The sequence below is a fragment of the Mauremys reevesii genome, linkage group 6 (genome assembly GCF_016161935.1).
Source record: "Mauremys reevesii isolate NIE-2019 linkage group 6, ASM1616193v1, whole genome shotgun sequence".
Classification (NCBI taxonomy): Eukaryota; Metazoa; Chordata; order Testudines; family Geoemydidae; genus Mauremys; species Mauremys reevesii.
In genome coordinates, this window is record NC_052628.1 from 32,709,062 (window position 1) to 32,734,008 (window position 24,947).

Sequence of the window (24,947 nt, forward strand, 5' to 3'; positions counted from 1 at the left end):
ACCAGACCAGAGTGAGATGTTAATTAGTGGGAAATGCTGATCTACAACGAAAGGTGTGATGTCCTGCCCAACAGAGAAGGCCCATCAACATCAGACAAATTATTATGGAACATCAGAGGACAAAAGACTTCATTGGTTGCTCTCCCCGCTCATGAAGAGGATAAGTTCAAATAAATTCCTCCCATCAGCTCAAGTGGCAGCTCAGAGAAGAGGGAAAAGAAATAAAAATCCCTGGCTAGAAGAAACCATATGTCTATGTTGCTTGGACTCTCGAGACCAAGGTTTTCTAGGCATAAGCAAGAGATCCCCAGTGTTTAGCTGGGTTAGCCCTAAGGGACATATAAAGCTTGCTTACTATAGAAGCTACTACCTTTTGAAACTTATGACTGTAACTCATTTGAGTGTGTGTATGTTTATCTGCTTTAATCTTGTGAATAACTCTCTTATTTTGTTTCCCTAGTTAATAAATTTTTAGGTAGATTATTATAGGATTGGCTATAAGTATTGTCTTTGGTGTGAGATCTAAAATGCTACTGACCTGGGATAAATGACTGGTCTTTTGGGACTGGGAGTAATTTGAATATTGTTGTGATTTTTGGTGGAAGGGACCATCTACCACAAAGCCGAGCTTAACTGGGTGCAAACTAGAGAGTACCCAAGGAGATTGTCTGTGACATGTTAAGGCTGTTATAGTGCTTAAGGAGTTTACACTTGATAATTGGCTTGTGAAATTAAAGTATGGAACTCACAACTAATTTGGGGTTTGTGCCCTGCTTCTTAACAGGCTGCTCTGAAGTTGCTACTCATTTCATTGCAGGACAGTTTGCCAGGATCAACTAGTTCTGGAGCACAGAAGAGGAGCAGCTACTGTCATCAAAGTACTAAGTAGTACGCAGGTGTTGGTCAAGGTATAACTATCATTGACCAACTAAGTAATAGCAACCACATTATAATTAAGTTTAACACCCTTGTGGGGAGAGATAGTACCAAAATCTAGCACTCAGACATTTAACTTTCAGCAGGGAGATTTTTTTAAGTGATTATGCTAGTTGCAAAGTACCTGAAATAAGGAAATTAAAATCCTTAAACTCTGCATGGAAACTATAGAGTCAGAGAAGATATGGATAGCACTAAAAACAAAAGGAAACAGTAAGCAAAAAGGAAAAAAGCATGGTGAAATGGCAAGATACGGAGGTTTTCCAGGTCAAATAAGCACCCTTCAAAAAATGGAAATTTAGCCCAAATAAAGTTGATAGGAGCTGCGCTGCTGCAGCGCTGTATGTGTACACATACCCTTAGATTCTTATATAGTAGCTGAGCATCTCGCAATCATTAACATATTTAGCATCACAACATCCTTCCAAAGTAGGCCAAAACTATTACCCCCATTTCACCAATGGGGAACTGAAGCTAAGTGACTTGCCCAAACAAGCTAAGTGACAAGCTAAGTGACACAGGTGGTCTATGATAGGTCAGGGAATTAAACCTGAGTCACCCAAGTTCTGGACTAGCACCCGTAACCCCTAAATCATCTTTCCTCCAGAAAGTCTCTCACTATATTAGAAGCAGAAAACTTTGAGAGACTCAGTGGCTACACTCAGGCATGCAACTATGCAAACAAGAATAGGGAAGCTGTGAAAAGACAATAGGGAAGCAACAATATTTAAATGGGAGAATCTAGAGCTCCTTCCCCAGAAATTTTCTGAAATTTCAGATGTGATTTTCTGCATTTTAGAGAGCTTTAGAAGATTTTAGCTATAATAGTAATAACAGTAATCAATGCAAGCCAAACCCCAGGAAGGCTAAACTCCTGCATGGATTTCCCAGACTTTAAAGACAAATTCAAACTTTTCTTACGTGAATATTGGTTTTATATGTTTCCTTTTGATTGATTGTTTGTTTGTTTGTTTTCAATGACGCATATGACCCCTTCTCCACACATGCTGCTGGAATACCTGATCCCAGACAGCACTCCAAAGCTCCACTTACAACACTCTAAGAGGAGCCACACACACAAATATCTGATTTTACTTAATGTTTGCTCTCAATCTTTCTGTTAAACTAATCAAGCAAAGTGAATGAGCAGCACAATGGCAGAAAAATCAGTGCTGACAAATGCAAAGGAGATTGTAACCTTTCATGAAAAGACCTCAGGTCATCTCGACAGCTTGATGTAAACATGTTCATTGTGTAGTGGCGGTCAAAAACAGCAAACAAAATGTGTAGCTGTATAAAGAATATGATAGAAAATACTGGAACCAGTATTATGCTAGTATCTAAATCCAAAGTATGCCCTCATTTGGGATGAAATCCTTATATAACTCCCATTGCCTTCAATGGGGCCAGGATTTCATTCTTGAAACATTGCACTCCATTCTGATCACTCCTTCGCAATACAGATGTAGCATATTGAGCAGGCGATGGAGCAAGTTTTTTGTGTAAGTCAGAGAGATAGACTGATGGAGAGGCAAGAAATTACCAAGAAAGGAATAATTCTTGAATGGAATTTAAGGACTGGGAGGGGAGGGGAATAAGGGGAAATTGGAACCTGGAATGAATAGAAAGACAAATGATTTTTTTAGAGAAGGCTGAAAATGGAAGTGTGGTATAAAGAAAGAAAATAAGGAGATGAAAGAACAGAGAGAAAGAAGAAGAGGCAATGTTGGGGGACATGAGGTCAGAAGTGATGAAGGATAAAAACCAAAGAAGAGGAAAACCAACACAATAAGGGAAAAGAAAAGAGAAAAAATCCAGTAAGTGCAACTTTTGCCACAGGTACATAGTGATGCCTTCAAAAATGTCAATTCAGGTATTGGGGATTGACAGGTGTGATCCAGAATGACACAGAGGAAGACTTATTTAAAAAAAAATACAACAAAGGCAGAGTGGGAGGGTTTCAGAATTGTGTCATTAAAATACTTGTAGAGCATCTTCACATTTTTCTTGAGAAGCTCCCCTGGAATTAACCTGCCTATATCTGGGATTCCAACCCTTCAGCAACTTCACTTCTTTCTGATGCATTCCCTTCTTCCTCTCCAGCCCTCAGTCAGAATTAGAAGCCAGATACACAGTAGCAAAACTATGCCCATCTTCTGTGCCAGCTTTCCACGCACCATGCCCACCCCAAAAAAATGGTTTGAGCTTGACTTTCTCTCAAAGGTAAATCCAGATTAATGTCCTGACCCAAAGCTCATTGAAGTCAATAGGACCCAAAGCTCATTGGGGCCTATTGTGTCAAATTCAATGGACTAAATGGGCTCAGAGAGTAAAAGGTGTTACTCTGACCCTGTCACTGTACAACACTAAACAGCTGAACATTGTTCAGGGGCTTGGGTACAGACACTGCTTAGTTCCATGACAAACACATCATTCAAAATCTTTTTAACTTTTCACTAAACATACAGAAAAGAAAAAAACAGTTAAAGCACTTGAAATGAAAAATATTAATTAAGGATTTTAACTATATCCCTCATTCTATTTCCCTTTAGAGTTTTATCTGGAAATCCTTCAGTATGACAGTTTTTAGATGGTATTAATGATGGTAATAACTAGCCTTTTTTGGTGAAATGAAAAGAAATTGAGATGACTGGACTTGTTGTTAAAAGTACAGTCTCATTTCCTTGAAGACAAAATAAGTCAAACACGTACCAAAGGGAAGAGAAGAGAACAGCCAAGATAGAAAATTCAGCTTCTGTCTCTGGTGCTGACATTCACCTGCAACCTCATTGCTAAAGAAACATGGGCTCAGCACATGGTCTTATCAGCCACTCCAAAACCTGGCAAACTTGTACCAGCATCCAGCTGTTTAATAAATTGCTTTTAGCTGCCTAGCTGGTCATGGTCTCCCAGCAGTGTTGCAAAAGATGCAGTCTTGGCTGGTGAAAACAGATTCTTATAAAACAGGAGAAATGGAAGAGAGATAGGAAAGAGAATAAATAAGTTAAGACAGCAGGAAACCAAGTCTCACATTCTAGGTGTCATCTGGAATTTAGCCAGAGCCAGTCATGTCATCTGGGTCACTCTTTCTGGCTCAGTCTGGCCAGGACATCTCTCAGGATCAGGACAGTGAAGGTCCAACAGTGTTGTGGTAGATTCTGGAATCCCAGAAGATGGAAGTGGAAGCCATGATGGTAAATCTCACTTCTTCTGGTTCACCTCTCTCTACCATTTTGATCCTCCCCACCTCCCTCCAAAGTCTCTTTTTAAGGACCCCAAAAGGAAGTGGTGGGCAGAACAGCCAATACCCTTATTATTTTGTTTGCCAATTAGGCCTAATTTTCAACACACCAATTTGGGTCTATTAATTTCCAGTTCTATTCTCCATTTTTTTCCAGTGACAGTCTTAACGCAGTCCTGGGGTGGAGTAAATAGACCATTTTTGTCTGGACTAATTTGGTCTTTCACTTTTGCTGAATTTTATGAACAATTTTATGTAACAAACTGAGTTAAACTTTTGTTACCTTGGACAACTTAGAGCACAGGCATTTGCACAACAGACCCAAAGTGTTTCCATTGATTTCAATGGGCTTTGGATCAGGCCCTACCTCCCTTTAAGTGTTCTATGGGTGTAACATTAATGTCAATTACAAGAGAACATGCTCTCTGAGTCTATTTGTGTGGGTCAGTTAAGTGGAACTATTTTTTTAATGTAATTGGCACTGAGTTTTAATTTATCTCTATCTCACTGAGAGACATTTATGCATATTATCAAACCAGTGTTTCTTACTGGCTTATGTATGGGGGAACCAGCAGCAGCTTTCAAACCCTGAAACATTTCTCCCAAGTTTGGGACAAAATGAGCAGCTACAATGGTCTGTGTAGGGCAGATGCAGGTTTCATGTTTCAGCTCCTCCTCACATTCCAGGCCTGCTGAGACTTCCCTCAAAATTCTCCAAAATGGAGCCTCTCACAACTTATCCTTTAAAATGTTCAGTGCCCAAAGCCAGGGTGTTTGTTGTTTTCCTGTCGATGGTTTTGTGTACAGTAATGCTCTGTCTGTTGCAGCTCAAATTCTTAAAACCTAAAATCAAAGATTTTTATTCTTTTGAAGTGAAGGATTCCAGAGGGAGGACCGTTTCTCTGGAGAAGTACAGAGGCAAAGTAAGTTGCATCTTCAAAGCACTATTTCTTTGTTACTAAATCTTTAGAGGGCAACGGATATACTCAATTTATATATGGTAAAAACACTGTAGCATTATGGGGAGATAGAGATGTTTTCTAAAATTCCCTGTTCCTTCAGTATTTAGTGCTAAGCTAGCAGTACAGATGAATTTTAACTTGCTATATTCAATTTAGTGATACTAAATAATGTAAAATGGTCATTTAATATGATTTGTTATAACTGAAATGCTCTAACAATGCAACAAATATATTTTAATCACAGTAGCTAAGAATGTCAGCATATTGCAATTATATTTTAGAGGTTGATCTAAAATATATAATGTAAGACTATTTATTATGCACAAACCTTAAATGTCTGACTTTGCATGTGTGCTTTTAAAACAAAACTGTAATTAAAAAACACTGTATCCTTTTCAAGGGTCTAATGATTTTTATTAAAAGAATGTCTCTTAAAGAATACTGATTTCAGCTTCTGATATTCTTACTATATCTGATGAGATTATGTTCTAATGGTTACAGATAGTATTCAAACAGGAAAGATTATGCTATTGGAAGTTATATCTTTAAGACTTGAAGTAATTTAGGAACTTGCAGTTTCTTTCTAAATGTTCCACCTTCTATTTCTCTGAAGGCGACTTTGGTTGTAAACGTGGCCAGTTACTGCCAGCACACAGACAAAAATTACATCGCGCTGCAGGAATTACACAGAGAGTTTGGTCCGTCCCACTTCACTGTGCTGGCCTTCCCGTGCAATCAGTTTGGAGAATTGGAGCCTAGCTCAAGCCAGGAAATAGAATCTTTTGCCAAGGGAAACTATGGAGCAACTTTCCCTATTTTCCACAAAATTAAGATTCTGGGATCTGAAACAGAACCTGCATTTAAATTTCTGATAGGTAAATATTTGCCTATTATATATGATGCTGCATATAATTGCAATTTTTTTTCATTTATATTGTACTGATTTTTTCCCCAAAACATAAGGGGAGAACAGAAAAAATGGCAGAAGAACAGAAAGGTAAAGGAATGGGAGGGGAGGGAGGAGAAGGAACAGGGACAGAGACATCTCAGTTTCCATCTGCTAGGAATTAGTTAAAGGTTTCTAAAACATTAAACCAAACCTTTTCAAATTTATATGAGGTTCCTCTTCTCCAAAATGTTACCTGCTCTTTACAATATTATTTTTAAAGCAAACATGTAATGGCTTGATTTATTGTTGTTGTCTATTTTTTATTATCATTACAAAAATATTTTATTTGAAAAGTTGTTCAAATAACTATGTTAACCATTCTGAGAGAATTTAATACAGAAGTATCACCATTATTGTCTTATCTTTCTTAATATTTCAACAGTTAATACAAACATGCAGATCAGCAAATTCCCCTCTTACCAGACCTGTATATCTTATTGACTTAGATGGAAGTTATGCATGAACAGTGGGAAATAATCACTGGTTTACATTAACTCATTTTGTAAATTTTGGGATCCAATCTACAAAACCTATTCACACAACTATGCCTCATTCACATGAGAAGCCACTGCAACTTATTCACATGAGTAGGGGTTTGTAGGGAAGGGCCCTGTATTCTCATAAATTGGAATGAGGCTGTATGTACTTAGGGCTTAAATCAAAGCTCAATGAAGCCAATTGAAAGACTTCCACTGACTTCAATGTGCTTTGGATCAGGTCTTTGGTTCCTATTGAATTTCTGTATAATAGAGGAAGGATGGTCCAGTTGTTAGGGAACTAGGCCATAACTTGGGAGAGAGAACGTTCAAGTCTATGCTCTGCCACAGCTTTCCTCCGTGACTTTGAGTAAGTCACTTACCCTCAGTTCCTCATCTGGGAAACAGAGACAGTGATGCTTCCCAGCCTCACAGGGTGCCATGAGCATGCAGTGCTCAGCTGCTTTGGTGATGGGGGCCAGCTATGTACTTTTAAAGGAGATAAGGGTCAAAAATCACTTGCCATATCACTAGCAAAACAACAAGATACTGCAGATTTTGTAAATCTTTTCACCAGTCTGAATTTCAAACGTTTTCTTTTCACCTAACTAAAAACAATGAATCAAATTCTGCACTAATTTATACGCCCTTCAATCCTATTATCCCCACAGATATGCTCGTGCATTATGATCATGAAGACAAGGGGAGCATTTGACTTCAGTTACATTACAGACGGTGTAATTAGTGCGGACTATGCCCCATTCGCTATATAAATATTTATCCATACCCATGGATGGAGAGAGATACCACATTCACTCTTTCAGTTCTAAAATGCATAATACCTTGTTTGACATAGACAAAACATCACTTTATTTTCTATTTGTATATTTTGAAAGTATTTTATGAAAGTCATCCTTTCCCTTCCTGCAGCCCCCTGCCTCAAGGAATTTACTGTACAGCTTCTGCCCAAAGGGGATGATATTTTCACTCTCTTATACATTTAATATTTTCTAGGTCAAATTCAGCCACATTGGGACAGTTTTGCACTACACCACCAGCTGATTCTGACCATACAGCTAGCATATCCAGCCCCAGAGCAATTGTCCTAGTGTGAGGAGGATCCTCCAGCAGCATAGAGATGGTGCAGACATAGGCGCCAACTCCATGGATGCTCCGGGGCTGGAGTACCCATGGGGAAAAATTGGTGGGTGCTCTGCACCCACCAGCAGCTCCCCGCCCCGCCCCTCCACCCCAGCTCACCTTCACCTCCTCCCCTGAGCGTGCCGCATGCTGCTTTTTCCCCCTAGTTCCCAGTGCTTCCTGCCGCGAAACAGCTGTTTCACGGCGACAAGCGCTGGGAGGAGGGGGAATGTGGCATGCTCAGGGAAGAGGCGGGGCCGGGGCGGGATTTGGGGAAGGAGTCCAATAGGAGCAGGAAGGGGGTGGAGTTGGAGCAGGGACTTTGGGGAAGAGGTTGGAAAAGGGGCGGGGCAGGGGTGGAGTTAGGGTGAGGCCAGGGTGGGGGGGGTGCGAGCAAAGTTGGCACCTGGGAAAAGTTGGCACCTATGTGTGCAGAGACTCTTATGAAGTGCTTAATTTGTAATAAAACAGGTGCTGGGGCTCAAGTAATTAGGTCCCAGGGCTGAAGCAATTTTTTGACTTTCATAACTGATGCAGCAAGACCAGAGATACCAGGGCTATGAACCGCCAAGCCTAAAAGTGCCAGGGCTCTGTCCTGATAAGCCCTGGCACAAATTAAGCACTGCCATTTCACTCCTTCATCCCAATGTAACAGCAAAAGCGGGGCTTGGCCAGAGCCCAGGACACTGCTAAATCTCAATGATCCCCAGCAGTAGTTTTGGACCATTGGAGCTATTGCAGCTGCTCTAACTTACACTGGGAGTCTAGCTCTGCATTCTAACCCAGAATCAGGGGGAGAGCAACGGTGAGTTTATACCACCCCAAGACTTCCTCTTCTGACTTGCACTGTGTGCAGTTCAGCTTGAGCCTAGATATAACAATTAAATCAAGATACAGTTATTAAACAGAAAAGGGTCAACATGACACGGAACATATCCCACCATCCCTTGGCATGGAAAATTCCTATTGAGGCTGTGGAAGTTATGAATACGGTTCAGTGGCAGGCTTGGCCCAATGGCTTTTCGTTAGGTTTGGAAGGATTAGATTTGTATCTGTAAATGTCAGTAAACATCGACTTCACAGTATACACACAAATGATGAAAAAATATTTCAATTGATGATCATTGAAATTTACAGATAAGTAAAGTAAGAAAAGTGCAGCTTAAGAACTTATTAGAGTTGACTTACGGATATTTACTTAGTATATCTGTATATTTTGACATGTGATGTGACAGTTTGTGTTTTAACGGTTATAAAGCTTTAATTTTTTTAATCTAACCATCTGCTGTCATTAAATAAATATTGTCTGACACCCCCATTGTCTCATACACCCTAATTTCCCGCAACTGTGAAAATGTAAATTGCTAAAAATCAGGAAAAAAATACCTAAAACCCATAGTTTTGTGCAACTGTGAAAATTTACATTGAAAAAAAAATTAAAATTACTTAAAAATAAACATTGATATTATCTATCAAAATGATAAAAAATACCATCAAATTCTGCCAAGCTACTTTTAATGAATTAATGTAGGACCCTATTCTCCACTACATGACTTATTCCCCTATAGAAGTCACAATTGTGAACTCACCATTTTCTTTAAATTCTTCCATCAGGCTATGAGTTCCCCCAAGAAAAGGCCAGGGGCTCCACCAACTAAACGTGCGGGATCTGTGAGGGTCTCCAGGGACATGGCAAAGGCAAGGGACTCTACTACTGCTGCCTTTGGGGGCCATGCTGCCAGCTGTTTCTTAGCAGCCTGTCGTCCCCAGAAACCCCCACTCCCAGAAATTCCATAGGACAGGCTAACTGCCGAGGCTTTGTCCCATGAGACTGAGGGGGTAGAATCAAGCAGAAATTGCCCAGCCGTCACCCCCAACATCCCCATCTCCTGTACCCACCTGCCCCCTGCCAGCCCATAGAGCTAGAAATACTATGGAGCCCTTACTGAGGGACATCTGTAGGGCAGGGAGAAGAGGTTTAACCACAAAGGTGGCAGCACTCTCCCATGTCATGCTCCCCAGGAAGCAGAAGAGAGTATTTGGCTCTTACACTGCTTCAAAGAGAAGGGGGAAATTCTTTCATTTCACCCTCCTAGATCAATAGAACCATCCAAACGTCCAGATCAAGAGACTTAACACAGAATGGGAGTTTCCTTTTTTCAAAATACTGTTAAAGAATAGCTGCTCTGTGGCTAAGCAATTGCAAGGATAGCAGTATTTGAGGCCGTTAAAAGTATCTGATGCCTTTTCTGCAGATTCTTCAAAGAAAGAGCCTAGGTGGAATTTCTGGAAGTATCTCATCAACCCAGAAGGTAAACTTGTGAAATTTTGGACACCTGAAGAGCCAATAGAAAACATCAGGCCAGAAGTAGCATCCCTGATCAGGCAGATCATCATGAAAAAGAAAGAAGATCTCTGAAAAGGCCATTCAGTCTATGAATCCATTTTACCACATGTATAGACAATCTTAATACATTCCTGTTAAATGATGCTAGAAGCTAGACCATCAAGTGTTTTAATTTCTCTTTGGTTTTAATGGCAGTACTGAGAATAATTATAAATTATTTAAGCAGTAATATAGGGCCCAATCCTGCAACATGCTGAGCGCCAATAAAGTCAATGAGAGTTGCAAGGCACTCAGCACTTTGCAGGACCAGACCCTTAGTTTGGCATAAAGTTGCTAATGTTCCCTGTAAGTTCACACTGCTGCCAATGGTTAATAATGTCACCAACATGAAAATGCTTAAAAAAGAAGACAGAGGATTTATATGAATATGAAGTTGACTAATTTATCAAGCTAAGAGCTTTGTTTCCTAGCTACTTGTAACAAGTGTTAGGGGTTTTTTTAATATTTGATTGCCAAACATGAAACTTCTGTGACTGAATTACTTTAGGGCCATTGTATCAATCCAGAAGCATCACACCACAGTAGTTAAAACTGAATGCCACTGAAAATACCAGCTTTGCTACATTAACAGAGGAAGGTTGATGAATTGTGAAAATTACAAACTAAGTTTAAAAAAAATTGTAAATAGATAGTTCTATGAAGATTGTTTATTAAAAAAGAGAAGAATTACAAAATGGTTCCTAGCCTACATTGTGTGTATTTTGATATATTTCACAAAATGTTCTGTGACACTGTGCAGTCATACACACTGAGAGCATTCGGGAGAATCTAACACTAAAGCAATTATAAAATCAGCCCCTATTTTATTTGGAGCTAGGCAAACTTAGATTGCTAAACTTTGTGACTCAAGCAGCAGACAAGCTGGGATTCATCAGGCATTGCTGGCTGGATTTTACAGTCTGAGACAAAGGATAAATTACTAGAATAATTCTAAGAGCAGATATGCCATAGTAAATATCACATCTGAAAGAGCTGAAGTGTAATGATGAATAAAGATGGCTGGTTATGTGTGGCATTCTCAAACCAAAGTTAGTAAAGTATTCACACTTTCTCACCATTTGCGATGGTGGAGGGTAGGAACTGAGAGGATCTTGAAGCTGAATCTGGTTGGAGGCGGTGGCTTCATTGGGGAGCCCCCAGGCCAAAGGAAGGTATTGCTGGGGAGGGGAGGGGTATAGCCAAAACTGCCAAAGTGGAAGGTGAAGCTGTTCTTGATGCCAGAAACCTGGAGGGAGAGCAGCACTGGAAACACTAGGAATGAATCCCCCAATGCACATGGTGCCAGGCTGGTCCAAGAGGGAGGAATTTGGCCCTTGTACTGTTAGTACAAATAATGTAATGTAGGTACAAGTAAACAGCAGTCATTAATGTGCAGCTACACACAGCTTCAGATATTAAAACCATTTTGTTTCATTGAGAAGAAGGATGTTGTCCACGGTACTGGAGTTATCCAAAAGCCTTTCAAAAATACTTGGGGGTCTACATCATACACTAGAGACAAGCAGTAAAGATGTCTGCCTAAGGTTTCATCGGGACAACAGCAGCTGCAGGAGTACAAGACACCCCTATATTTTTGTACTGTAGTGTCTGGCTGGGGCATGAGCTCAATTTCTGCTGTAAGGTTGGAAATCACAATCTTCTCACCTGGGAAAATAATACAGTGGGCATAGATTATCCAACAAGTTCTTAGAATATACTGGAGACAATTTTTTTATTTCAGAAGATGAAGAAAGCTACTAGGGGAGAGGCTGTTCTAGATTTGATTTGGACAAATAGGGAAGAACTGATTGAGAATTTGGAAGGCAGCTTAGGCGAAAGTCAGCATGGATTTGTCAAGAACAAATCATGTCAAACCAACCTAATAGGGCTGACAAGGTAACAGCCTTGTGAATGGGGAGAAGCGGTAGATGTGGTATATCTTGACTTTAGTAAGGCTTATGATACTCTCTCGCATGACCGTCTCATAAACAAACTAGGGAAATACAACCTAGATGGAGCTACTATAAGGTGGGTGCATAACTGGTTGGAAAACTGTTCCCAGAAAGTAGTTATCAGCAGTTCACAGTCAAGCTGGACGAGCATATTGAGTGAGGTCTCTCAGGGATCAGTTCTGGGTCCAGTTCTGTTCAATATCTTCATCAGTCATTTAGATAATGGCACAAGTCATTTAGATAATGGCACAGAGAGTACACTTATAAAGTGTTCAGATGATACCAAGCTAGGAGGGGTTGCAAGTGCTTTGGAGGGTAGGATTAAACTTCAAAATGATTTGGACAAACTGGAGAAAGGGTCTGCAGTAAATAGGATGAAATTCAAGAAGAACAAATACGGAGTACTCCACCTAGGAAGGAACAATCAGTTGCACACATACAAAATGTGAAATGACTGCCTCAGAAGGAGTACTGAGGAAAGGGATCTGGGGGTCATGGTGGATCACAAACTAAATATGAGTGACCAGTGTAACACTACTGCAGAAAAAGCAAACATCATTGTGGGATGTATTAGCAGGGGTGCTGTAAACAAGACAAGAGAAGTAATTCTTCCATTCTGCTCTATGCTGATTAGGCCTCAACTGAAGTATTGTATACAGTTCTGGGTGCCACATCTCAGGAAAGATGTGGACAAATTGAAGAAAGTCCAGAGAAGACCAACAAAAATGATTAAAGATCTAGAAAACATGACCTCTGACTGAGGGAAGATTTAAAAAATTGGGTTTGTTTAGTCTAGAGAGGAAAAGACTGAGGGGACACAATAACAGTTTTCAAGGACATAAAAGGTTGTTACAAGGAGGAGGGAGAAAAATTGTTCACTTTAACCTCTGAGGATAGGACATGAAGCAGTGGGCTTAAATTGCAGCAAGTGCAGTTTAGGTTGGACAGTAGGAAAAACTTCCTACATGTCAGACTGGTTAAGCACTAGAATAAATTGCCTAGGGAGGGTATGGAATTTCCATAATTTGAGATTGTTAAGATTTAGCAAGTTAGACAAACAGCCATCAGGGATGGTCTAGGTAATACTTAGTCCTGCCATGAGTGCAGGGGACTGGAGTCGATGATCTTTCAAGATCCCTTCCAGTCCTACGATTCTATGAATGTAGGCACCAGAGTGCAGTCTGATTGGGTGCAGTTGAGATTGGAAAAGAAGGTGTGATTCTGTTCCCACTGAAGTCAATGGGAGTTATATTATTGACTTCAGTGGAATCAGGATTGGGACTTTAACCCTTAACTGTGAATTTCCATAATTTTCCTGGGTCTAAGTGAAAGCCGTAAGATTATTTTAATATAATTTTGTAGTTGAATCAAACTGTTTTTTTAATCTCACTGCCGTTCTCAGGGAATTATCAAAAATATATTATATTGTAGAACCATTATATTTTTGTGCCTATTTATTTCATACAAAGTAGGCCACATAGTCACAAAATTATGTCAGTCAGCAGATTCTTTCTGCTAGGGAGGGGAGCAGACAGAAATGCCTGCAGCATGTCCTGATAGCATGTGGATGAGCAGGGAAGGGAAGGAGACATTAATTATGCTTTTCCAAACCTTCATATGTTTGGGGGCATTTCTTAAATGGAACCTTAGCTCTGAATGTCCTGTCTAGTAGTGGGGGAGAGATGTAGAGAAGAGTAACAAGAATGAGCAGGTGCTTGGAAAAGCTCTCATATGAAGAAAGATTGAAAAGACTGAGATTGCTTCCCATAGAAATGAGATGACTAAAATGGAACATAATAAAATTATATAAAATAATGAATAATACAGAGAAGGTAGATCGGGAATTCTCTCTCGTCTCATAACACAAGAACAGACGGATGTTCATTTAAATTAAAACACCAGAAATTCAAAATGAATAAAAGGAAATACTTTTTCACATAATGTGTGATTAAACTGTGCGGCTTCTTACCACAGGAAGACACCGAGGCCAGGAATTTAAGATTTTAAAAGGCATAGGATAGTTATATGGATATCAAGAATATCCAGAGTTGTCATAATCTATGACAACAATAATTTTGGAAAAGATATTAAACCTCATTCTTTAGAGTATAAACCAACCTCTAACACTTAGACATAAGGGGGAAACCTCTGTGGGGGCCATACCTGTCTACTGTGGAGTTCTTGTACCTTCCTCTAATGTATCAGTGGTACTAACTACTGTCAGAGACAGGAGACTAAACTAGATGGACCTCACGTCTGAATCAATATGACAGTTTCTATGTTCCTATGTCGTGGGCTTGATTTTCACTTCCCAGTCTCCACCTAGAAATGCCATTCTGGATTTGTGTACACTCTGATGTAGGTTTACAAATGTCCAAGTGTGCACTACATGTACTGATAGATAGAGCTGGGCGAAATTTTCCAGACAAAACTGTTTTTCATCAGAAAGTGCATAATCGGGTTGACTAAAACATTTGTGTCAAATTGTTTCAATCAAGAATTCCCCCACACAAAAAACAATCTGAAAAAAATCAAAGTGTTTCAATTCTTTTATTTGAAATGACTTTTTATTTCAAATTTTACTTCAAATTTATTTTTTAAAGGCTAAAAAACCCAAAAATGAAATAAAGTAAAAAAAATTGGGGTGGGGGGAGTCAACCCAGAATTTAAAAAAATCTGATTATTCACACAGCTATGCGGATGGATACTAATCTCACAGAGATTATGTAAGAGGCAAAATGCTGCATATCCTTTGTAATCTACACAAAGGTGCTGGGAGTTGGGAAGGATAGGCATATTGGGCATTCACCTCAGAGTCATTAGTCTGACTAGTAGTTCCATCCAGGCTGGTAGTGACAGTAAGCGACATTGTGACAGGGCAGCCTGCTCCTTTCTGGCTCAGAAGGCATGGGGCCTGGCAGCCCTATTCAATTAGTACCACCCTACCACACCTGGGCAGGGTGTGGGACTTAGAAGGGGGAAAACTCAGCAGTGTCTGAGGGTGACTTGGGAGGAGTGTGGACTGATGGTTTCTTCCTGAAGGCCAGAGGCCTTTTTGCTGAGTTGGCTGAGGAAAAGACCCAGGGGAGAGCAAGGAGCTCTCCAATGGGAAACCTGAAGGAAAACTTGTGTCTTGAGTCCTTTAAGTGTGTTTGGTAATGAAAGAGGTGCAAGGCTCAAGTAATTAGGTGCCGGGGCTCAAGCAATTTTTTTGCTTTCATAACTGACGCAGCAAGCCCAGAGGTACCAGGGCTATGAACTGCCAAGCCTAGAGGTGCCGGGGCTCAGCCCTGGCAAGCCCTGGCACAAATTAAGCGCTGATGTCTGAGTATATCTTGGAAATCAAGTGATTACCCATTTCCACAGATCTTCACTTCTTCCCCATAATCTACAGAGGGAATGGTTTGACCTGGGACTCCTTTCCTTCATAAAGAGCTACCAGGAATACAAATTTTCCAAACATATTTCAACCAACCTGACTTGAGCTGTAGTATCTCACCTCCTCTCTGTTGGATGTTCTGACCCCAAAAGGACCAACAGAAGTAGTGTCAAGCACAACCAAACAATTCCAGAACTGTGTCTCTGGATTCCTTAGGAATCTTTTGATATCCGCTCTGAATGTTTCAAGCTTATAAAGTTACATTACATAATATTGTAAGAAATGCACATTTTCATATGGGACCCAAACCTAAAAGCAATACTAACATGTGCAAGTAGTCCCTTTGAAGTCAAAGGGGTTGTGATTGTTCATATAAGTAAAATTTTGTAGGATCAGACCCAAACATATTAACTCCTAATGTCACACAAACCACAATATCTATAGGCCAGATACTCTGCTGGTATAATTTGGCTTAGCCACCGCTGAAGTCAATGGAGCTATGCCAACACACATTTACATCTGCTGGGGAACTGGCCCACTATCTTTACAGAGAGAGGCTTATAATAACCAGTTGTAATCCGCTTGTCTAAACATTGATGCAAGGTCATGTGCTAATGTGGAAGTGTATTTAGTTGCTGGTATGTAACAACAGCTAACTAACAATACACTGCCTAATCAGCACATACACAAAACTAGCTCTATTATGGGTCTTAATGCTGCAAGCCCTCCACATATACACACATGCTGTTTCACTGGGAGGTCTTCACTTGGAGAGTCTGCAAGAAAGATGGGCTATATGTGTTACTCAGCTTATCTGGGAGTTCATATAATGAAATAGTCTGTTTTTTGCAAATAAGAACTGCTTAGATAAAAATACAAGGCATGGATTTCATCAGATGAATACCAGCACTTGGACACCATGGTGATAGATGCCTTAAGCTAATATTGAAATACTCCTATCAAGAAACAAACTTTATTTCTTTTAAAATTAATTTAAATTAGCTGGCTATGATCCATTTCCCTTGAACTGAAAACTGACAGCATGCCTAGCAATGTGAATGATAAACGACAGTGCATTGATCTGAGGGAGCATCCAATAAGTGTGATGCAGAAGACAATAACCCCAGTTTTCCTGAACATCTGAATTAATGATCCTGAAGAGGAGTTAACAGCACATCAATAATATTGACAAGTAATGCTACATTAGGAGATGTTGCAAAAATCACTGAGAACAGAGAAATGATACACAAGGATAAAGAGACCAGTCCCACAAAGTTCTAAGCACCTTCTCATCCCTGATAGTGGGAACTGAGTGGTTTTCAGAACCTAATGGAATTGTACCCATCAAGGGTGTTAACATATGGATGGGGGAAAAATTAAACAATATTCAGTATGAGGCTGATACTTCTTGCAAAGCAGCAATGCGGTGATTGTAGCCAGCATGTTATATATATTTGTTAACAACATGAAAAAGTCAGTCTCTTTGGTCTTCATTATGCAGGATCATAACATTCAGATTAGAGTTCTTCTCTCTGCGGAACTGGTGAGAACACCTAGAAACACTACATACATTTTTAGTACTTCAGAACCACAAAGATGCTGACAAATATGAAGGCACTTGGAGAAGACGGGAATCATTTTCAAGACACTGTCATCGTTCCCCGCCCGACCCCTCACCCCCACACCAGTACAATAGTGGAAATGTCATGATGACACTAAAATATAATTTGGGGGTATTTGGTAGGACATTTGATTGAACACCTTTGGGTTTGTCAGTTTTTAAACTCTATCAGCTTTTAATTACTCATTGAAAAAAATGTAAATTTTGCCTAATGTTATTTTATTAATGGATTGACACATTCTATACAAAGCAGCAAGAAAATTTCAAAGAAAAGAATTTAGGAAAGTCATCGCTTGTCCTGCTAAAAAAAAATCTGTCAGTTAATTTGTGATTGTTTGATATGGTTTGAATTCTATTATCTGTCTATCTGACTTAAGTATAAATAAGGCCTCCAATCATATTGGTCTCTAAGTGCTGATCAAAATTAAAAAACATTATAAGAGCTAAACAAAAGTTTTCCCCTTTGTACTTTGGATAACGGGAGTGTGTGAAACAGTGATAACAGTAAATACTAGGTTTCACTATTGTTTGATTATACCATTTACACAGAAAATAAAAAGGGCCTACAAGATGCACCATGTAAAATAAGTTGTGCTGCAGTTGGATGATCATAGTATGTGCAATAAGATAGCAGATGTAAGCTAGCTGGTGTCAGATTTTCAACCAGCTAACAATACACTGCCTTCCTAGCACACACATACAGTTACCACCAATGTTCTCACAAGCTGGTGTCCTGATGCCTTCCTAGTTCATCTCATTAAAATAACAGGGAGCTGGCCCTGCAGCAGGTGACAGTGTAGTAGAGACTGCTAGATTCACACAAAGCAGCCAGCTAACAGTACACTGCCTACCAGACACAGGGAGTCTAAGCAAGGCAACATATTTCCTTTCTAAAGATGGTGTGACTGAATTTTATTCGTAACAGGAACTTGCAAAGTGGAGTGATGGAAAAGTTAAAGATCCATTTGAGCAATCACTCCATTTTCCATCTAATTTCAATGTTGCTAACCTCTTTCAAAATTAACTCAATATGTATTTCAACACAAAATGTAAATACTTAGATGCAATAAATATCAAGGGCATGATTCTGATCTTAGTTACACTACTGGAAATACAGACTAATTCCAAGGAAGTCAGTGGAGTTACAATAGTGTAAACCAGTGTAAAGTGAGATCTGAATCAGGCCCTAAATTGTCAGCCAAAACTTCAGAAAGTGTTAGACTAGATTCGCTTTTCAGTCACACCAGTTTTACTGGATTTAACTGGAATTACCCTAGATTAACACTGGTGTAATTTAAATCAGAATCAAGCCAAATTCTGCCATTTTTTGGTAGCCATTCTAGCTCATGCCCTGATTGAGCATGGCAATTAAGCATGTGGCTAACTTAAAGCGTGTGAGTAGTCCCATTGACTTCAATGGGCCTTTGTATCAGACCCATAATGAGCAAAATTGATGTTGCTGGTAAAAAATCACCTTCAAGTTCACAGTGTATAAGTTTGGATCTTAGGACTCATATGGGTAGTGATCTGTATGGATGTTACTGAAGACAGAACCAAAGAGGTTGCATGGATGTAAATAAAGACAGATTGTGGTCCTCTCTCTTTGCTTTTCAAAACCGGGCTCCTATGCCACTCAAAGGGAATTCTATCTTACAATACTCCTGAATTATCAAAAAAAACCCACCTATATAAACAATTACTTGTCCAGTTGCCACGGCTAGGCATCAGCCATTTGAATGAGTTGGTTAATATGGATCTGATTCCCATCACAGTCCACAAGAGGCTGACATTTCCATGACTTCCAAGATGCTTTTGACTGCAACAATGTGGAGCGCAGCTAGCAACTGTTCCTATATCAAGTTCTCAACAGCCAGCTAGCAATGCACTGCCAAACTGTCACATCCTTGTGCTCCATCAGTGCTTCTTGGCCATTTGCTGTGCCCCACAGACAACTTTCTATAGCTTAGCTATTGTTCAACATGTTTAGTCTAGCATTGTGCCTTCCCAACAGTATTGTGTGTATGAATGTTAACAGTTATGTAATATACTTGCATGTCAGTGACTACACTTCTGTACCATGTTCTGTCTTTAATGCACTCTGCTTATCTTCGGCTCTAAAATTTCCAGTCTAGGAGTCTCCCTTTACATTACCTCCATCCCTAACTGAATCTCACTTAGGATTCTACTAAAGTGACTCACCAGATTTACATTGTAAGCTTTTGAGGTAAGGGCTGTCTGTATTTTGCATCTTGTAAATTGCCAAGCACACTGTTGGTGATTAACACATAAAGTAAACTATAAGTTTACATCTATCCACTATGTTTTCACTCTTCATTGTTTCTTCTATTCCTTACCATGCAACAACACAAGTATGTGACAGCTGGCTTGTGATGCTGCATGGACAGACATCTCCCCACAGGCCTGCACCCACTTCAACCAGATCAAGTAGCTTGTATTCAGTAATCAGTCCCCATAACCCTATGAAGAACGAATCCCAGGATCTACTTCTGAAGTTTTCATTATACCACTGCCACTTTGCCACTAGCATGGCTTAAGTAGATTTTTCTATGGTTTCACATTATGCATTTCAATGAACTTCATTTGTAGTGACTCTAATAATACAGGAAAAAAATCTCTTAAAACTTTATTTTTGTGTTCAGAATTATATAGATTTTCTACTTTTTTCTGTCTTTTCCTCCCTGCCCCTAAAAATATACAACACAGATTTTTTTGTATATGTACTTACCTTAGTGAACTTCTGTAAACTTTGTTTTCTCATCTGTGTAAGGTCTTTCCCAAGTGTTTTCATTACTTTCTCCTTAAAAAAATACAGAAGTGCAAACAATGCTATTATATGTTCAGGTGTCATCTGAGCAACAACAACTTTTATCACCAGTCTAAATCACTGGTCACATGAAACCAGATGTTTGTGGAAGATCAAATCCTGCAGTCCTTCCCCCTCTTGTAGCAAAATTATTGAACTCTGGAGGTCCTTTTCTACATTCTTGCTAAGCTAAAACTCTCAGCTGACTTCATGAGTTCTGCCTGAGTTAGGAAAAAGTATGATCTTTATGACTTGTTCCACAATTATTGTACTGTGTAACTGTGAGAAGATAAATCACTTTACTCTACTCCAGCAAAGCACTGGTGAGTTAGAATAAAAAGAAAAATGAATGACATTTACCCACAACATGTCTTCATCTGTCTTGACCTTCCTAGAAGCAGATCTTTCTAATTTCCACTCCATCTCTGAAGATAAGCTCCTGCCACGATTATCTACCTTAAAAAGTACTTATTTATAATGTAGCTATATTAACGTATGTGCACCCATGTGAATAAACACCACTCACTTTTGAGACACCAATGTCCTGAGCCAATCTGTCTTTTTGCCTCTCTTCAAGGAGAGAGTGATGGGCTAGATGCCCCTAAGAGCCACCCTTCTTATTTATACTCCCTATGCGCCTCTTAGCTCTCCCGCGCCTTCTGCCTGCCCTACACTCTGCCCTGTAGGAGCCCCCGATCCCCTGTCCACCCCTTGCCTCCCCGCCCTGCCTGGCCCTGGTGAGATCTCCCGGAGGGCCCGGCGTGCCATTTAAACAGACCGCACGCGCGGCAGGCAAAGCGGGAATCCCCTGCCCTGGCAGCTGATTGGCCGCCCGGCTCTGTGACTGAAGGGGGATTCCCTCCTTTGGAACGCTGGGGCGCGGAACGCGGGCCAGCGGCGGGGCCTGCCCGCTCCCTCCCTGGAGGCTCCTGCTCCCGGGCCCGCGGTGGCTGGGCGGCTCGAGCCTCCGCATTGTCTGCAGCGGGGCGGAGCTGCTGGCAGCAGCGCCAAGGCTCGCGGGGGTCCCTCTGCTGCCACGGATGGCGGGCAAAGAAGCGGGGCTTGGCGGAGCTGCCCTGCCCCCATCCCAGCCTGCTTGCCGCCCCACCGCAGCCGGGGGCGCGTTCGCTGGAGCTGAACAGCAGAGTTGCGGGGCTGAGGATCGCTCGGCAGCAGCAGCGATCCCGGCTGCAGGCGCTAGGAAGCTGACTCTGCCGAGCCTGCAGCTACGAAGCTGAAAGCCACGCGCTGTCTTTAATCAAATGTTACGTTGGGCTCTTTCTTCCTCCCTTCCCTCCTCCCCACATTTCACTGTATGCCAAACGTCTTGGGGGGTGCGGGACGGAGAGGGGGAGACCGAGGAAAAGTGCATGAAATGAAATGACAAACCGGCGAAATATTTTATTATGCCACCTTTTTAGCAAACGCCTGTTTTCCCTTTGGAAGTGTGAATCTTGGCCCGGTTTGGATGCAAAACCGTCATCACAGGCCTGTTTAGTCTCTTAAAATGGATGCAGTGGGGCGGGGGCAGGGGATGTGTCTGCTTTACTCCAGAAATAAGGGGCATCGACAAGTCCTCTCCTCTCTTCCTAAGAAATGGTCCCATTCATCTAAATGATCTAATTAATCCTTGATATATTGATTTATTTGGAAATCTGTGTGCTGTCATTAGCATAAACTGTGTTGTCATTAGTGTGATGTGATTTTGCAAGTACTACGCTATATGTGATATCTCTAATGCTGTAACAAAAAAACTCCTTGATTTCTTTTTAAAAGGGTATGTCATTCATGTTTTGTGTATGGTATGTGGAGAGCAGTGTTAGAAACACTGCTGGCCAATAGCATTAAACACACCACATAAAAATATCTCACAGATTTGATTTGAACTTCTGGGAATATTCACATGCATGAAGCTACGCATCTATGTGACCAGTATCAAGGACAAGACCAAAGTATGCCTTGAAGAAGGCAGATGAGCCATTACCACCTTCCTCTAGGGTGGTAAAGTGGGTAAAAACACTTTCCCACATTTTCTAAACTTCCTGGGGAAAGACTGGACTATTCTGATGAGAAATTTTTAAAAGGGGACTTTTTTCCTTTAAATTATTTTGCAGGAAAAAAATCCCAGTTTCACAACCAGCTTTAGTTTTATAGCTGTGTGGCTGTACACACAACTCCTAAAGTGGGGAGGCACTGGGGAAGCAAGGTCATGAAGGAGAACGTTTGCTAGCACTTTGGCTTTGAATACTTAAATGAATACCACACCATACAAATACAATATACTTTCTGCTTAATTTATTTCAAGTGTGTCATTTCATAATCCCACAATTTATTTGTGAAATACAAAGTGTCTGAGTCACTTAACCTTGTTTTAAATGATTTCTTTCAAAACAAATAATACACTAGGTTTTGTAAGCATTTCACGCACACACGGTTGCATTTTCAACACTTCAGATGGTTGTTTAACTGAATATTAATTCCTCTTACAATAATGCTCTTCAGTAAACATTGTCATATAATGTTACAGTGCACAATAATTGGACAGTAATAAATGCTGGCATGCAATACAGCATGTGCAACCACCAATATGGTGGATGAATAAGCAATAACCAAGCAAGAATTATTAACTATTATGTATAGGGAATTGGAATTGTCATTTTGGACTAGATTGTGAACCTCTTGTTCACACTGGTGAGCAGTTCTTTACCTGAGTAGCCTCATTGAAATGAATGGAATGGGACTAGTCATGTGTAAGTGTTCAACAATGTGAGCAAGGGGTTTGCAGTGTGGTCCTTTGTGAGCTCTTCAGTGAATTTGAAATGAAGTAAAATCCTAAAATAATATTATTGGCCTTTGTTTGTCAATTTGAATTACGATCTATAAAAATGTAATGTGTGGGGTTTTCAGAAGTGCTCAGCTTTGGCCTAACTTTGCTTCTGTTGATCCCAATTTTCTTTGCTTTCTGAAGATTGTAAAAATGTATATTTCATCACAACATAGCCACCTTAAGACCAATCCAAAATAAATATTCATTTAACGGTCATGTCAAAATATAAATGCAATAAAAACCCTTTAGAAGAAGAAACAAAAACCATACACATGCACATGAATGATATATATTCATCTGCCTCAAATACAAGTCCACAGTCGTAGCAAAATTTCTCAAGGATATGTAGTTCTGCACCTCCCTATTAAACTACATATAAGACTTCATTCTCAAGAATCCTGTTATAAATACATTGCCAAAAATCCATTGTCGGTTGATAAATTTAACTTATTTATTTGTATTACACTGTGGCTATAGGCTCCAATCAAGGGCCCGTAATGCTAGTCAGTATACACCAATATAATGAAAATATGCCCCAAGGAGCTTACAGTTAAATATATGACGAGAAAAGAGGTAGATACAAAAAGCGGAGGAGGGAAGCACAGTGTAATTGTGAAATGATTATGATTTGAATACTAAGCAATGATCAGATCACTCCAGTTTTCTAGTCATTGTTACGTGTAGACATCAGGAGTGATTTTTAAGGAGAAATTTGAAGGAAGATAATGTAGTGGATTTGGGAGGAACTTTTTGTAAATGTCCTATGCATGTTGGGTAGCAAAGGAGAATGCACGATAAAATATTACCCTTTTACCATATTTAGATACTGAAATCAAAATAGACAAAAAACCACCCACCACGCAGAAACCACTCTGAAAAAAAAATAGAGTTAGGGTTGTTGTGAAATATGGATTTATTTGTACTTGGTCAGAATAAAGTGTTTACTGATGAATACAGTAAGACTTATCATGTGCCTTAATACTCATTTCCTTGTTTTAAGTGTGTGGGGGTTTGTAAACAATGTGATAGGTAAGTACAATGTTGTTGCTTAGGAACCTTAACTGAATTTTGAAACAATGTGTTTTGTTTTTAGAATAGCAGTTAGGGGCTGAGCACCTGCTGACATAAGGCATAAAACCACTAAGCTGCCTTTCTTTGCATTATTCAACATATTTTCCATTGAGCATTTCCTTTTGCCTGAGGATCTGAGAGAAGCTTGCCCCACATACACATCCTCCCTATAATTACAGGTGGGTCAGGTGAGCTCTTCCAGGCCTCTTCCAATTGCCCAAGTGATAGAGAGAAAGCTGACAGCCATCACCAGCATTACCACACTTAAACAGCAAGGCCTCTTTACCAAGAAAAGGATGCCTTTCTCATTCCCATTGCTCCTTCCTCCGCCCTCCTTCCCATTGGAAGTCAATGAAAGCTGTAGTGATCAGTACCTCTGAAAAGCAGGCAGTTTATTTCGGTGCCTAAATCTGGATTTAACTTCCTAACTTTAGGCACCTACTTATAAGAATGTGGCCTTAAATTCTCTGTGCCATGTTCCCTGTCTATAAAATAGGGATGTGGCTGCTCATGCACCTTTGTAAAGTGGTTTGAAACCTTCAGATGGAAAGTGTTAGAAAATTGCTGCATATTATTCTGTAAAGTACTTGTGAGCGTAGGAGAAGAAGCCCAGAAAGAGCATTAGGAGTGAATGGGAACCACTGTCCAGGCAGAACAGCATACACAGAGGATCCTTGTCTCTCTGCCCCATCCAGTTGTTCACTGCTTTGTGTGTGTCAGTAGGAGCTGTGAGATGCAAAGGGGAATGAAACAGTAAGAAAGGAGTGGAGAGGACCCTAAATTTGCAAAGGGGAGGGTAGCAGAGACATTCCCCAGAGCCTGTAGCAGCTTCTCTGTGACAACTCTGTGCAATTGGGGTTTTCATGTATTTATGGGAGGCATATCAGAGTGACAGATGGAGCCAAGGAGTAAACAGTCTCGGTGACAAGTTCCCCTTTAATTCATTCCCTGGTTCCATGCTCCCCTAGGTATTAATCCTACTAGATCGATAGGCAGGTGGGAGATTTTCCTTTGTGCCGTACATTACACACATTTTGTTTTGGGTCTCACTAAAGTAGATTTATTAAAACTAAAGAAGAGAACAACTCTTATAACAACTGTATAAAGCAGGTGAGAATCAATTGGATTGTGGGCTTCACTTTGCACAGATAGAATCAAATCTTTGATCCCATGTTGGTCTCTT

The 24,947-nt window shown here is 40.3% G+C and overlaps 2 protein-coding genes across 4 annotated transcripts in view; one reads left to right on the plus strand and one right to left on the minus strand.

Moving 5' to 3' along the window:
• The window catches only part of CDC20B (cell division cycle 20B), a 51,909-nt gene extending 32,049 nt beyond the window's left edge, over positions 1–19,860 (minus strand). Inside the window, exon 1 of the mRNA XM_039545772.1 lies at positions 19,789–19,860. Coding sequence (XP_039401706.1) covers positions 19,789–19,851 — 63 coding nt within the window. The 5' untranslated portion in view covers positions 19,852–19,860. The remainder of the gene's footprint in view (positions 1–19,788) is intronic.
• Positions 2,554–10,788, plus strand: GPX8 (glutathione peroxidase 8 (putative)). 3 transcript variants are annotated; one of them, XM_039545774.1, is made up of 4 exons: positions 2,554–2,753; positions 5,051–5,100; positions 5,753–6,014; positions 9,960–10,788. In XM_039545774.1, coding segments are annotated over exons 1-4 (477 nt in total). In that variant the 5' UTR covers positions 2,554–2,752; the 3' UTR covers positions 10,124–10,788. The 3 variants fall into 3 exon arrangements, with proteins under 3 accessions (XP_039401708.1, XP_039401709.1, XP_039401707.1); XM_039545773.1 differs by lacking the exon at positions 2,554–2,753 and having other exon boundaries at positions 4,745–5,100; XM_039545775.1 differs by lacking the exons at positions 2,554–2,753; positions 5,753–6,014 and having other exon boundaries at positions 4,728–5,100.
• Positions 19,861–24,947: the final 5,087 nt, after the last annotated feature.